Here is a 16900-nt window from a genome sequence, read left to right as displayed (position 1 = left end):
ATTATGCTGGGGAAATTCTGGTGACTGGAGGTAGAGAAAAGCCTGGACAAAAGTAAAGAGAAGAGGGATTGTAGGAAATGTGTGAGGAAAAAATATTCGATTCTTAGTGGCTGGAACATAGCTTTGGAAGGCAGAGAAGGCAGCAAAGCTGGAAAAAGAAAGATGGACCATGATGTGTTCAGGGCTTTGAATGCTGAAAAATCTGGAATTATCATCTGTGTGGAACAGAATTTTGTTTTAGGATGATAGTATATAAAATGGATACATAGGGAAACAATATTGAAAGAGTAGAGTAACGGGCCTTACAAAATGCTGCCAGTCTGAGGTAGAGCAGTGGAGAAAGGATGGAGGAGATAAAAATGTGACACATGTCATCAAAAACAACTGGTGATTGTTGGATTTAGAGATAAAGAAATGAAGTTGAAGGTGATTTCAGGTCTTTGAGACTAGTTTTCAGGGAAAGATATACCCAGTTGAATGCAGATTCCAAAGAATAGCAAAGACAGATAAGAAGACCTTCTTCAGTGAACAAGTGCAAAGAAATAGATGGAAACAATAGAACGGGAAAGATTAGAGCTCTTTTGGAAAGAGATCGGAAAAAATTGGAGATGTCAAGAGAACATTTCAAACAAGGATGGGCATGATAAAGGACAGAAGCAAAAGAAAATTAAGAAGAGGTGGCAAGAATGTACAGAACTATACAAAATGTCTTAATGACCCAGATAATTATGATGGTTTGGTCACTCACCTAGAGCCAGATATCCTGTAGTGTGAAGTGGGCCTTAGGAAGCATGACTGCAAATAAAGTTAATGGAGATGACAGAATTCCAGCTGAGCTATTTCACATCCTAAAAGATGATGCTGTTAAAGTGCTGCACTCAATATGTCAGCAAATTTAGAAAACTCAGCAGTGGCCACAGGACTGGAAAAGGTCAGTTTTCATCCCATTCCCGAAGAAGGGCAATGCCAAAGAATATTCAAGCTACCATACAATTGCAGTCATTTCACATGCTATTAATGTTATGCTCAAAATCCTTCAAGCTAGGCTTCAACAGTACATAAACCAAGAAATTCCATATGTGCAAGCTGGCATTAGAAAAGGCAGAGAACCAGAAATCAAGTTGCCAACATTCAATGGATCATGGAGAGAGCAAGGGAATTCCAGAAAAACATTAGTTCTGCTTCATTGACTATTCTGAAGTCCTTGATTGTGTGGATCACAACAAACTGTGGAAAATTCTTAGAGAAATGGGAATACCAGACCACCTTACACCTGTGTCCTGAGAAACCTTGTATGCAGATCAAGAAGCAACGGTTAGAACTGTACATGGAACTATGGACTGATTAAAAATTGGGAAAAGAGTACAACTAAGCTGTATATTGTCACCTGCTTATTTAACTTATATGCAGGGTACATCCTGCCAGGCTGTATGACTCACAAGCTGGAATCAAGATTGCCAGGAGAAATACCAACAACCCCAGATATGCAGATAATACCACTAATTGCAGGAAGCATAGAGGAACTAACGAGTCTCTTGATGAGGGTGAAAGAAGAGAGTGAAAAAGCTGGCTTAAAACTCAACTTTCAAAAACTAAGATCATGGCATCCAGTCCCATCATTTTATGGTAAATAGAAGGTGGGAAAGTGGAAACAGTGACAGATTTTATTTTCTTGGGCTCCAAAATCACTGTAGACAGTGACTGCAGCCATGAAATTAAAAGACTCTTGCTCCTTGGAAGAAAAGCTATGACAAACCTAGACACTATGTTTAAAAGCAGAGACATCACTTTGCCAACAAAAGTCCATATAAGCAAAGCTATAAAAGTTTTTCCAGTAGTCTTGTACAGATGTGAGAGTTGGACCATATAACAGGCTGAGCATTAAAGAATTAATGCTTTTGAATTGTGGTATTGGAGAAGACTTTTGAGAGTCCTTTGGACTGCAAGGAGACCAAACCAGTCAATCCTAAAGGAAATCAACCCTGAGTATTCATTGGAAGGACTGGTGCTGAAGCTGAAGCTTCAGTATTCTGGTCACCTGAGGCAAAGAGCTGACTCACTAGAAAAGCCCCTGCTCCTGGGAAAGATTGAAGGCAAAAGGAGAAGGGGGTAGCAGAGGATGAGATGGTTAGAGAGCATCACCAACTCAATGGACAGGAATTTGAGCAGACTCTGGAAGATAGTGGAGGACAGAGGAACCTGGCATGCTGCAGTCCATGGGTTCACAAAGAGCTGGACATGATGTAGCAACCCAACATCATCATCGAGGAGGATGGGAGTAACACAGAGTGAAATGAGGACATGGGGGAAACGCAGGCTTAGAGCGTAGGCTGTGAGCTTTGTTATTGGAATGTTAAATTTCAAGAATTTGTAAAGCAACACCTTTGATTCTTCTACAATGCCTAATGTGTGTTTCTGTAATTGTGCTTAATGCATTATAACAAACCTGTAACGTTCAACCTCTGCTGAGTACCCGCTGATGTGTGACCAGCAGTTTTTTATTTTTCCCTAGTCACATGCCCTTCCTACATTCCTTATCCTTGGCCCCTTTTCTATCAGCTAAACTTGTCTCTTATTTTACGGTGGGGAAAAAAAAGTAAACATCAGACTCACATTCTTCAAATTCTACACTTCAGTATTATCAGACCTTTAATCATATTTCTTTCCTCTTGTCTTAGTAGTGTTCTCAATGCTAGCCATTTGGTCTGGTCTCTTTATCCCACCTCTTCATGTTTCTACATATCTTGCTCTTTCATTTTTTAAAGGAGTCTTCATCTATCCCTTTCCATTGGTTGGAACTTTGCCTAACAGTGTGCCAATTAACAAATCCCGGGACAACCTTAAAACCCCCAGTCTTTCTCTCTTCTAGAGTTGGAAGGGATAACCGAGAGAAGACTTCTCTCAACCCTTCATCAGTGTCAAACCACAGTCCCGCATCTCCCACACTGACTCTGTCACCACCATTCTCCTGGGCAGTGGATTCCTTGATACCCCTCCTCTTCATTCCTGTGCAGCCGTGCAATGCCAGAAATACAGCAGGTGATGGACGAAGATCGGTTAAACTCAACCGTTTCAGTTCCTAGTGATCTTCCACTTAGCAAAACTAAGGACTTATTTTCTGTCATCATACCTGAACTTTGAAATATTCTACACCTTGGTTTTGTTTTAAATGTCTGTTGATTTCTTTTCTTCATTTAAGTAATGTTTTCTTCCATATTTGCACTAGCATATTCCTTTATATTATTTATTCTTGGGTGTGTCACAGAGAAGTTGAAAGACAAGCCCAGTAAGGCTCAAAAGTAAGCCCAGTTTAGGCATTTCCTAGCCAGCCTGCTCCCACTTCTTGCTTCTTAAAAGTCTGCCTTGACATTTTATAGAATATTTTCTCCAGGTTTTCCTCCAGTCACATTATCTACCCTTTTTTTTTAAGTTAATTTATTTTTTAATTGAAAGATACTTTACAGAATTTTGTTTTGTTTTCTGTCAAACCTCAGTATGAATCAGCCATAGGTATACATATATCCCCTCCCTCTTGAACCTCCCTCCCATCTCCCTGCCCTCTAGGTTGATACAGAGCCCCCGTTTGGGTTTCCTGAGCCATACAGCAAATTCCCATTGGCTATCTATTTTACATATGGTAATGTAAGTTTCCATGTTACTCTCTCCATACATCTCACCCTGTCCTCCCCTCTCCCCATGTCCGTAAGTCTGTTCTCTATGTTTCTTTTTCCATTGCTACCCTGCAAATACATTCTTTGGTACCATCTTTCTAGATTCCATGTATATGCATTAGTATACCATTATCTACCCTTTTTAATTGGTAATGTTCTTTAATTCCAATCTTGGGCTTTTTTTCAGTTTAACATTTTCAACTAACGAAACTATCATTTAGTTTCGATACCTAAACATAATCAAATCCTATAGTAAGTATTGTGCATGGCACACAATGGGGATTTAGTTAATTGAAACTTTATCTCTTGTCCTGATCTCCAATGAATTCTTAACCACTACTTCTAAATATCTGTTGATTGGTTTTAACTCAGTGTCTACTAGAGCTTTTGAATACAATATCAGACATTCCCCAAACCTGTCCCCTGCTTCCTAAACTCCCTATATATGAGTTAGTAGCACCATCATCCACCCACCAACATCAGCATGTTGGAAACCTTGGAATTTCCTTAACTTCTCACCCAGTTTGTCCCCAAGCCCTGCAGAGTACATTTGCAAAGTCTGTCAAATTCTCTTATCCCTATTTATCTTAATCAGCATTGCCTAGAACTCTTTTTATCATCTCTTGCCTAGACTTTTTGCAATATTCTCCTAACTTGTATTCATGCTCCACGATGCCTGTAGAGTTATCTTACTAAAATACGTAAATTTGAACATGTCTCTCAAAACCTGCTGTTTGCAACAGCATAGATTTAGCCTGACCATGTAGCCTCATCACTTACCACAATCGCCTGTAAGTCCCACACTGCAACAACTGTAAAACTACATACCGTTTCCCTAATGAACTGTGAGTACTTTCACATTTGTTTATTAAATGCCGATCCTTCTCTTTGTCCTGTAATGGACCCCCACTCTCTCTCCTATTCCCAGTTTCCCAGCTCAGATACATCTTCTGTGCCCACATAGTACTGCTTCTGTCGTTGTTGTATTTGGTCTCTCAGACTAGGCTGACAGACACTGCTGTTATTTATGAGAGTTCAGATTCCGTAAAGTGCTAGGGATAAGAGCCCAAATGCTCCTCTTCTCTGAATGAGGGCAAGGACTACGAGGTAGAAAACAGTGAGTACAAGAGCTTGACAGGGCAAAAATGGAAATAAACTGAACTGGAGGGGGTAACAAACTTTTTAAAGTAGTTTTAAATGTTTATTATATTTAATGGTGTTTGAAGAAACCATGAAGAGGGAGAAGTTAGTACTTGTGAGAATGAGATGTTCAAGAGGGGCTAACTTTGGAAATAAAGACTTCTTTTCCCCCTACCTGAGATGAATGGATGAAATTTTAAATCTATAAATAATGTTTATATAGTGTTTATAGTGTTTAGTTGAAGATGAAGGCATAGCAGTAATTTGATGGCTTTGATGTATGACCAAAGGACAAAGTACTAACTCAGGATAGTCAAACCACCAGTAAGGGCCAGTTCACAAAAGTCAGTTGTTAAAAATTCAGGAACTTTGTCAGCTGATTGTTAAAATCATTGGTAGCTTGAAATCTGCCTTATAGGAATATTTACACAGCATAAATTGGCACATACTACAGATTTGGAGTTTTTCCCTCAAGTTTACAGCACACCTCTAGAATACTTTGGAGCTTCCATAACAGCTGAGCCAAAATGCTTCCAGCTGTTAGTGAAAACTAGGTTAAAGCTGGAGAACATGATCACGTGTTGGACCTTGTCAAGCTTGTTTTGTTTTCCTTGCCAGGCACTCTCTACTATAAAACAGAAAAGTTGGCTAGAGGATGATCAAAAAAGAGTTGGGAATTAACAAAGTAGACTTCAGGATAATGAATTTAAGATATGAGAGAGAGAAAGAAAATGCTGGAATTGTGATGGGATAAGATTCTGGTTGGAATATAGAGTGTTGTTTGTGAGTGTCATGAAGAACAAGAAAGATGTCAGTCAGGAAAGTTGTTTAGATCTTAGATCTCTGTGCAAAACTTTTAGGATGTAGTCATGCTCATATATGGAAAAAAACTGGGCTTGGGGGAGGGGCACGGGGAGGGTATTTCTGTAAAGTAAAGGCAGTGAGTGTGTTCCTAACATCTAAAGAGTGGTTTTTTCGATCGCTAAGTCATGTCTGACTCTTTTGTGACTCCATGGACTGTAGCCCACCAGTCTCCCATGGACAAATGGAATTCTCAAGGCAAGAGTATTGGAATTGTTAGATCATATCTTGAAGTTGCTTAAGGATGACAGTAGGCAATAGAGACAGAAAGAACATGAGCCTGGTGTTTAAGTTATAAGGAAATGAAAACTGGAGCCGGCAGATAAGTTGGTGATTTGGAGACAGCAGGGACACGTATTTAAAATAAATAGCAGAGGATGGATGATTGATCATGAACTGCAAAAGACCCAAGAGAGCAAAGCTGTATTCATTCACCCAGTCGAGTAAATGTACAGTGCCATAGCGATCCTGATACTCACAGACACAATCACCACCACTAACAATACTGAGCACTCAGTAATGGCCGTGTGCGGTGCTGAGTTACACAGAAAGTGGCCCAAGCAGAGGCTCAGACGCCTGTGGTCTGGGCTTAAAGCCAAACAAGGGCATCAAACAATGAGGAGAGTTTTCAAATAACTGAATGTTAAAATCATTAGAAAAAGTATAGCTTTGTTGTCTTTCTGCTTTATGATTTCATATTATTTTTATGTTTAATTAGAAGGAAGATATTGATGTAGAGGGAGCATTTAGGTACAGACACTATAATCTTTTCACCATTCTTAAGGTCCTATTTTAGCCCTGGCTGTCTTACTCCAAGACGATAGTAATTTACTGGCTTTTTTCAGAATAAGGCAAAAATATCTCTTCTAGATGTGAAGATGAAAGATGTAAGCTAGTGAGCTTGTGTGAAAAAAAGAATATTTGGATCAACTTCTCTATTAATATCCACACTTAAGGAGTTATTTTTAAATATATGTTTTCCAGTTTTCATTTCTTAAATTTTCATAGCAATGTCATATTAATACCTTGTAATCTCTAGAAAAGAGCTTGGTTAAGAGCTTGATTTGAAGGGAATGAGGGAATATGTTACCCATATTTGATCCCCACAAATTAGTAGTCCTCGGAGACTTAAATTAGCAAAATATTTTGCATTCATTATATTGTTTTCTAGAAGCTAGTTAGAAAGGAAAAGGGGAAACAGGTTTATATGTCAAGTATTGACCCATACTGCATGAATATAGTAGCCTGAAACCTGTCTCTAAAAAAATAATGTATCCCAGATGCACATAAATTAGAAATGGCATCTGTAAAATCTACTAATTTGAAAAATTCTGGTTTCTGGTTTTTACCTGCACAAATATATATCTTTCTAATAATAGAATAAGTGTCACTAGTATCAAGCAGTGAGTATAACTGCCCTGAAAGCAATATAATTTGAAACTGTAATTCTGTCTAAATTCTTCTTGACTAATATCCTTTCCCTTTTTTAATAAATTCAAGATAGGTCTGCATTTTATTCAGTTTTCTAGCACTCAGACATATATAAATGCCTTTATCCTTTATTATCCTTTGTGATAAATTTTAAAACTTGATAAAAGTTAGAAAATAGATTCATTTTAGGTCAGTCTCCTTACTGCCACATGAATCAGAATATGTCTATTTTTCGTCCTGTTCATGTTCCAGATACCATACTCCTCAGCGTCTCCTGGGAATTATGTAGTAAGTACATTTGGGTTTGTTTGCTCATAAGAATTGATGTTACGTTTTATTTGGGCAATGAAATAGTTGTCCAGATGTTAAAAGAGCCCCTGTGTATTGGCCAAGAAGTGAACATCTGATTTGTATTGAGTTGTTTCGTCTGCCAACCTCAGTACATATGTTGATGTTCATTAGTGAAACAGTTATCAATCTGGCCAAAATTGCCCTGAGTACTGTGTTTTACTTCAGCATATGTTTCTGTAAGCCAGTACAATACCCTGTCCAATCATGAAGAAGCACCCCCAGTTACACAGTGATATGCTTGAATTTGTAGTTCTTCATAATCTACACCCCTGCACCACCCCATTGCCATACACAGAGTCTAATAAGACAGTAAACTTTCTCCCAATCACAAAGAGAATCCGATAGCAGAATGACGACTGATAATTTGGGAGAGGGGTGTTAATTTTCACTGTTAGAAATCAAGAGCACTTATCATTTTGTACATGTTAATAATGTCCAATGATTTATATTTGTCGATTCAGCGGGTTTTACATGATCTCTTGAACTTACAAATGACCTTTTAACCATCACATTAGAATCCATGCTGTGTCTAAAGGCCATCACAGAACATAATTTGTTATACTGTTTAGCAGAGAAGCAGGAATAAATGGTAAAACCGAAAATCTTTCCCAAGGAGATATTCATAGGCGGTGGTTAACCAGAGTAGGAAAAGAGAGTCCTTTGGAAGATCAGTATCAATTGATCGGTTTTACTTTCCATGGAGACAGTGTTCTATGAGCACAGCGGAAACACAGATGGTTTTGGACCTGCGGACTTAGTGCTCAGAATTCCCTTAAGCTGTACAAACTAAGAAAGTAACTTTTTTCATGTTCTCCATGAAACCAAAATGAAAGTTAAAAAGTTTGGGTACAACCTATTTTTTCTTAAAGTCAATTAAAAATACGCTTCATATATAGTCTTATGAAATTGTAAATTTGACATATTTAAAAGTAAATTCAAGCTGTTTAGTAAATAGCAATACATGTATTATTTGGAATAATTAGTGGACTATGTCTGTGTACTCAGAATGAAACAAAAACCTCGCTGTTTAAAAGTTAATTTGACTATGTCCCTCTGAAAATTCTCAAACTCATTGCCTGAATTATCCATTTTGGTTGTGTGAAATAACTGAATTAACTTTAGAGTCACCTAACATCCCTTTCAAACTGATTGTACCTACAGCCTTAGGAGCCCTCACATTAGTCAGCATCACCTCTTCTAATTGATGCGATGGCTGAAGGTGCAGTGCATCAGAGATGTTGTGGTTGAGACTGAAAGAAGAAATAGCATCAATATATTTTTAAAGCATATGAATATCTTTTGGTTTTCAAATGCCTATAAAAACCAATGATACAAAATACAAGAAAATTACAGAAAACTAAATCATAAATACAAATACACATGAATTATTTCTATTTTATGGATTTGTAAAGGCCCTCTTAAATCGTTTCTCCTTAACCTCATTATACCTGATGTGATTAAGTCATGAATTATAAATCAGTGTTATAGGCTCACTGTTTTGAGAAACTTGTCAAAACAATCTCAGTATATTTAAGCTAAATTATATTTTGCATAACAGTGAAATGATTGTGCATTCAAAGAAAGTAAATTATGGAGAAAATATATTGCCTCTGCTGTTTTCAAATTGGATTGTGATAAAGTCTAACTTCTGTTTTTCCTTATCTTATTAAATGCAATGCCTTATTTTCACTGACATTTTGTGTACTTATTTAGGGTCCTCCTGGAGGTGGAGGGCCACCAGGAACACCTATCATGCCTAGTCCAGCAGGTACTGTAATTGAATGAGCCACAAGGGTATTTCTCAGAGTAAAATAATAGAGTACAGAAACTGTTATGAGGGAAAGTTAGTAGTATCCTTTATCTCATTGGCGGTTTCATAAGTTGAGTAGAGGTAGCAAGCAGGAGGAAATAGTGCTCTTCAGTAACTGTTTTCCGATTACTTTAAGCATTTAGAACACTTCTGTTGTGTAGGTAACGGATTTAACCAGAATGAAAACTGTTGATCTGTATGAATTGCCCAATAATTTTATCTGACTAGAAATTTGCTTGAAACTGTGGAAAAGATCCAAATCTCACAGCCTGAGAAAATTTCTGCCCAAGTAACACATGACATAACGGACCCACTAGGTTTAATACAGCAAATCCGACTCATTGTCTCTAGCGTCTAAAATAGATGTGGATGTGCTATCAGCATCATTTATCCTGCACGTCTATAGGTATTTATTAGTTAGCTAATCCACTATGTAATGGGGGAAGTTTTTTAATCTTTTAAACTAAAATACTGCAGTATTCCTGGAATCATGTAATATGATTATTTTAAATGCCTCTCTACTTTGAGACTTAAATACAAACTAGTGAATGTATTGTGTCTTGAGGCCTCTAGTGATATTAATAGTACACCCCTCTTAGAAGTGCCTGGCAGCATGTAGCAAGAGCCATGAACAAGTTCACACCATTTGACTCCATAATCCTACTACTATAAATCATTTGAGGTATAGCCCAAGAATCATGTACAGTGATGCTCACCTGATATAGCCAGCAGTAGACTAGAAACAACTTTCATGCCTAATCCAATTTTAGTGATATTTTTAAATTTTTATGTTTTATGGACTAAAACTTTAGCCATTAAGATTACTGTCATAAAACTTTTAATGACACAGAGAAATGTTCATGATTTAATGCAATGTGATCACAATATTATTTTTAAATATATTACACAACTTCTGGGTAATGAAATATGTGGGAAAATTTTATAATTAGAAAATAATTTTTATTATGTTGCACTCAAATTCATATCTTATGAATTTGTTGAAATCTAAGATATATAGAAGTTTGAAATTAAGTATCATTAATCATACCAATAAGTATTTTTAAGTTTTGAAACCTTAATTTAGAAAAAGCAGAAATTTGATTGGTTCAGAATTTTACTTTGGTTCACTAACTCTTTGGAATGAATCACAAATATTTCATAGATCTCTGTCCTCAGAACATCTTCAGTGAAGTGAAACAGAATTCATTGAAGATAGAATTATATGAATTGAACATCTTGCCCACATTTGCATTCCTTTTGGTAAAGTTAGGGTTTAATTTATGAAGGTAGCATATGATTAACAAATATTTCACTTGCAGTACTTAAAGAAAATTTTTGGAGTGACACTAAACTCTGCAGGCGATAAATAATCTGATCAATTCTTCCTTTCAAGCCAAAAATTGCCACCAGTATTGCTGGCTTTTCTGCATGCTCTTTTATGTACTCATTCTTTATCAGTCAGTCCTCTAATATGAAGCCAGTATGCCTCAGCCTCCAAAAAATAGGTGCCAGAATATCTACAGTTTTTTGGTATATAAATCAGACATTTTCTAAAAAATACCAAACTTATTCCCTCAATGTTTTTTCATTTTCAAATGAAATTCTTTTGATTAGTCTTAAAAGCAATGAATTTTCTTTCTGCATATTTTAAAATATACAGCCCATTTTCCTTTCAAGTTAATTACTAGAATTAGTAAGACTAATAAAGGTGAAAAGCCATTAAGTTTTCCTATGTGTAAAAAACAAACCCAGCTTTTCTGAAAGATAAGTTTTTATGGGATAGCATTTATGTCATGAGTTGAATCTAAGTTAGCAGGTATTTATTGTCTGTAGTATACAATATGAGTAAGACATGGCCCCTTTCCTCCTCTCAGAGAACTTATAACCTAGTTTGAAGCCGGAGGGAAGAATAAGACAAAATATTAACTATAATGCAAAGCATGCACTCACACACTTTTAAGTATCAGGGGAAGTTAAAACTTCTTGGAAGAGGTCTCATCGGCAGTAGGCCTTGAAGACAGAGAGTGTCATCTCAGTAAGTGGAGACTGGGTAGCGAAGCCACTTGAAGGAAAAAGAACAAAAATAAGGTGATGGAAAAGGATGCACATATGCAGGAAGGAAAAAGTAGCCTGAGTTGACAAGCGTATAGTATACATAAAAATGTAAAAATACTTCAGGCCACAAAAGTAGATTAGAAGCTTACTTAGTATAAACAGAGGTCAGCCAGAGGTAGGCATTTCAACTTTCTTAATAATATGATTTGTTAATCTAGATGTTAAAAATAATACTTAGGATTATGGATCACTGTTTATAAACAAAGGATAAATGGCATCTTACTCTAAAATAATAAATTAATGTGTAATAATCACAAAATAAGAGGAAAAGTAATTGCCCATTTCTCACTCTACAATTATTGCCATAAGAAAGCAAATGATTTTTATCTTCTGCCTTAAATCAGTGTAAAACAACTTTTTCAAAGTAGAGGCCTACAATGTTTTATTTAAGAGAATTATATAATTGTGGGAAAATAGAAAAACATTTTATAACTAATAGTTTCTAAATATAAAATATTAAGCCTTTCACTTTAGGCTATACATTAGAAACACCTATACTCAGATACTTAATTAGGACTAGTAATAGACATGAAATGTAATATGTTACATGTATTTATATGGATATACACTACAGTTATTTTTATTATAATTAATCAAAAATAAAATGACTGAAAAAAATTTTATTGGAAGTTGTACTAATGAAAGCTGGCTTTTACGTCAAGCAAGAGAATTTTAATTCCCATTGTATCATCTTGTTCTAATCTCTTTCTTTGGGAAGTAAGCCAGGATATTCCACCAGCTTTTATTATTAGCTAAATAAATTTTTTAAATTGGTATATTAAGAAACCTTAATAAATAATAACTAAAAATTTACTAAATCTGAATTTTAAGAGATTTTTGTTATAGGTATTCATGTAAATTGCTTAGAGAAGTCAAAAGGTTTTCATGTTGTTTTTAAAGAAGGAAAAGTTTACTATAATTTTTTAGACTTTTAAAGTGATATTCCTTTTGACCTGGACTATTCAAGTGATTATTCGTAATATATTAAGTAAATATTCCTAATTTATGACCTCAGAATAATTTCTGGGTCAGAAAATGACTTACAGATACTTGTTTCTGAACATCAATAATGACTATTTCAAGTGGTACAGCTATTAATATACATAGGTGTCCAGATCATCTTTGATTATTATTTTGTGATGACTTGGGCGTAAATTATAATGAAAGATATTAATTCAATAATATTTTGTTTCAGATTCAACCAACTCTGGAGACAACATGTATACTTTAATGAATGCAGTACCTCCAGGACCTAACAGGCCTAATGTAACTATGCCTTTTTTAAAAATTTTTGGAATGTATTTGAAGACTCAAGTCTCTAAGTACATTTCTTTTCCTTGATACTGGCTTTGTATTTTATTATCCAGGACCTTACTGGATATCAAAATATATGTTCTGGGTTGGAAAAAAACATTATATATAACATACATAACAATAGATTTAATATTAGTATAATGTAAATGTAAAGTGGAACTTAATTATAAAATGTTGGTATGTGGCCTTATCTCAAATATCTAATAATTTATATTGACTATTTGAAGGTGACAGGTAGTGTGTAAGCGTTTATGATCACCTCATTTTGCACATCATTAACTTATTCAGGTGGTTGTGCTTTTTTCCTGATAAACTCAAAACTAAATTAGGAAGTTGAATATGCTTGTTTTTCTTTAAATTTTTGAAATCTGGAGTTTAAATATAGAACTGAAGCAGTTATACAGAAAGAATTTGGGCATTTTTAATAAGGCATATGGTTGTGATTTTTCTACAAATGCTTACAGAAAAATGGTACTGCTCTATGAAACCTACATGTTAACAAAATATATTTATAACAATACAGTTAATATATATATATGAATAAAAGGTAGCTCAAATTAAAGAAAAGTAAAAACATGTATAAAGAATTCCCCAAAGTATACCAAAAACTGGGGATGAAATATTATAACTGAGCTTCCTATCAGTGAGGCCAACAAAGGGAATCTTGAAGCCACTGGTGGGGTATGTGGCTAGTCCAAACTGAGGTGTTCTGCAAGTATGAAACACACCCTGGATTTTGAGGACTTATACAAAAAAAATATCTCATTAAAATTTTGTATTGACTATTTTGAAATGGTAATTTTGATCACATAACTAAATAAAACTATTAAAATTAACTTTACCTGTTTCTTTTTACTTTTTAAAGATGGCTGCTACTAAATCCAAATTTATTTACGTAGTTCACACTTGAACTTTACATATTTTATTTCTATTAAGCAGCACTGCCTTCAGTTACCAGTATTCCCTTTATATAATCAAATAGATTCTTTTTCAGGGAAAAAAAAAAGTTTCCTGTCAATAATGTCTAAAAGGTGTTTTCACAGAGATTTTAAAAACATTGAATACAATCATGAACAATGTTCATTTTAGAAATGCAGCACAAATATAGAAAAGCACTTCATACCGCAATTTCATATCTTAAAACTTGATATTTGAAAGGGAAGGAATAAGGGAGGAAACCAAGAGCATATGGTACTGAAGACATTTCTGCAGGCAGCTGAACTGATATCACCCAAGTGTGTTCCATTCTGGTTCTCTCACGTGGTACAAAGAGAAGAGATTCAAAAGAAGTAGACGATGAGCATGTCATTCTTTCAAATATCATTTATTTGAGCCATGGGTAGTAAAAGCCAGTGCCTGTTGAGGGCTCGGACTGCAGTGTTCTGTGCTTGAATTATCATACCTACAGTCAGTGTTGCTTAAAGCACAGTGATGGCCAGATAAAGGGACCAAACCAAGGAAGAGAACAGGCTGTTAGCTTCACTGCCGCCAGTTTCTCAGCCCAGATCTAAACTATGCTTTGGGGGGCGGGGAAAAAAAGGTTGAAAAACAGAAGTTCAAAGTTAATTTCTCTGACCTCTCAGTAGAGGCATACATATTCCAAGTTGTTACTGGAAAATAACAATCCATACTTTTAGGCAACAGAATTGGCATCACCCTGGGAAGATGTATAAGCATATGATACGGGTGAGCTCGGTGATGGAAAGCCATGTTATTTCCACACAGAGTCGGTGATACACAGCATGTCTGCTGAGGCAGTTTTTTCCCCTAAAGCCTCCTTGATGAGTAACCATCACCACCCCATCTATAGGCACACATCTATAGACATACATACACCACACACATACATGCATTCAACATTCTCCACCATACAACATGGAAGAAATTATTTGGGCATGAGAAATTTTAAGAACAAGTGTTTTCAGTATCTTAACTGTAAATATAAGGTGACTATAGATAGCCTATCTTCAAAGTGGAGTCTGAGCTTCCTCCCAAGTATTCCAGGGAGTTGAGGCAAAGACTGAGCAGCGGGTCATGGACTTTTCCACCACCTAGTCTACCACAGCACATCTGTTCACACGTGTGTTGTACTAGACTCCAGATGTAAGGTTTCACTTGGAAATAAAGTAACACTACTGTAAAAAAATGTGAAATATAACTGCTTTTGAATGTCTAATTGTCACTAGACTGACGTGGTTGAGATTGCCAAGACGACTTAGGTGTATTCAGCTATCCCCAAGGCACTAAATGTACTTAACCTGCAAGATGACATTATTTATTATGTCCATTTGAACAATGAGAGATTGTCTGCTATGAAAAAATGTATAATGTTCAGTTGTTCTTATTAATAAGCCAATACTTTTAACAGCTTCTTAAGAATTACCTCTGGTTTATAATAGCAAAATTTGTCAACAGCATAGGAGAGAGTACTTCTCTTCTCACTTGCACTGAAATATATGTGCTTTCTGGTTAAGGATATCTTAAGGAAAAGTTGGATATGGATAAGGATTAGCTTGAAGATCCAGAACATAGAGAAGATGAAATAAGGGAAATAGCAGTGCAGATAGAGATTCTAGAAAGCTGGGGGAAAATCTAGGAAAATAATCTCTATAACTTGTAAATGAAAATAAACTGTAGGAGTATATTACAGTGTTGAAGATAGATATTGTGACATTGAGATAAACAACTGTTTTCACTATGATCACAGTCATTTTTTCCATTTTTTAAATAGTTTCCAATGGGCCCTGGGTCAGATGGCCCTATGGGTGGATTAGGAGGAATGGAGTCACATCACATGAATGGCTCTTTAGGTAAGGATATTAAATCTGATGTTCAGAAATGAATTAAAAACAAAACCTTAATTTGACATACCATGATTTACAAAGTTCTTCTGTGTATAGGAGCTCGTTTTGAAATGCTTCAGCTTTTACCTACACCTGATAGTTCAATCCATAGGATATTTGCTATGATTACTGGAGAACATTTGAAAACTCAGATGTGTGAGAATTGTTCTATCCAAGCTCATATTCACAGGTATTTCCTTTAACCTATGAAAATCTGAGTGCTTATAATAAAAAGAGACGCTGCAGCTTTGGGCACCTGGAGGACTGTGAAGTCCTCCCAGTGGGCCTTTGGTATCTCCCAAGGTCTACAGACATAGTCTCAGAGAACTTCAGTGCTCTGCAAGAATTTCTTGATTTTGTTTCTCCTTTTTAATGTTTGTCTCTTTTTAAAAAGTAAAACTGGTTATCATATTGTGGATAAACTGATTCTCTTAAGAAAAAACACTGCCCATACTGTCTGTATTCATAATAAAGCTGATTTCAAGTAGTGCAAATAATGGTTGAAAACATACTTCATAAATGATGTTTTCTTACCAAATGAAGCCAGCTACCTGCAAGGTGAGCAAAAAGTTCACAACAGTTAGAAACAAGTGGTAAAAAATTGATGTGGTCACACAGCACACTGTATATGTAGGCAGACCAAACGCAAAAATAAAGGAAAAATGTTTATTTTATATCTGTATGTTTATCATCATCATATATCATAAACTATTTTAAAAGTTGACAGTGGGGTTGGAGTTTGTGCTAATTTTTTTCCTCTGAAAAAGAACCATCTTTTACCTAAGTTGGAGAAACCATGCCCATGAGTAACTCAGGTTTACACAGATTTCACAACCCCACCCTAGGTCCCCTTATGGCTCAGCTGGTAAAGAATCCACCTGCAGTATGGGAGACCTGGGTTTGATCCCTGGGTTGGGAAGATGCCCTGGAGAAGGGAAAAGCTACCTACTCCAGTATTCTACCCTGGAGAATCCCATGGACTGTATAGTCCATGGGGTTGCAAAGAGTCAGACATGACTGAACACCTTTAACTTTCACCCTAGGCCAGGAAATACCATCCTCTTATATTCTGAAAAACTATGTAACTCCAGTAATCAAGAAATTACACTTTGATAGACTTTTTTTTTTTACTTTTAAGGATATATACTTATTTTTCTAGGTTTCGAAATATTAATTTGTACAGTCCCATTACGGTGTTTACTAGTCACGTGTGACTGATTTTAAATTAAACACAAAATTCAGTTCCTCCGTCGCACTGCTACATACCAAGTGCATGTAGTCACATTTGCTGATGGCTGTCATGACAGACAGCACAAAGAAACGTTCCAGCATCACACAAAATTCTACTGGACAGCACCATTCTA

The 16900-nt window shown here is 35.9% G+C and overlaps 1 protein-coding gene across 8 annotated transcripts in view; it reads left to right on the top strand.

Annotated features, from left to right (window-relative positions):
- The window catches only part of SSBP2 (single stranded DNA binding protein 2), a 311687-nt gene that overhangs the window by 278253 nt on the left and 16534 nt on the right, over positions 1 to 16900 (top strand). For all 8 annotated transcript variants that reach the window (XM_061424314.1, XM_061424315.1, XM_061424313.1 and 5 more), the window contains 4 exons: positions 7356 to 7391; positions 9168 to 9222; positions 12575 to 12645; positions 15425 to 15503. In XM_061424314.1, coding sequence (XP_061280298.1) covers positions 7356 to 7391; positions 9168 to 9222; positions 12575 to 12645; positions 15425 to 15503 — 241 coding nt within the window. The remainder of the gene's footprint in view (positions 1 to 7355; positions 7392 to 9167; positions 9223 to 12574; positions 12646 to 15424; positions 15504 to 16900) is intronic.

The sequence above is a fragment of the Bos javanicus genome, chromosome 7 (genome assembly GCF_032452875.1).
Source record: "Bos javanicus breed banteng chromosome 7, ARS-OSU_banteng_1.0, whole genome shotgun sequence".
Taxonomy (NCBI): Eukaryota; Metazoa; Chordata; class Mammalia; order Artiodactyla; family Bovidae; genus Bos; species Bos javanicus.
The sequence above is the reverse complement of the archived record's forward strand: the minus strand, read 5'-3'. Positions and strand labels throughout refer to the sequence as shown.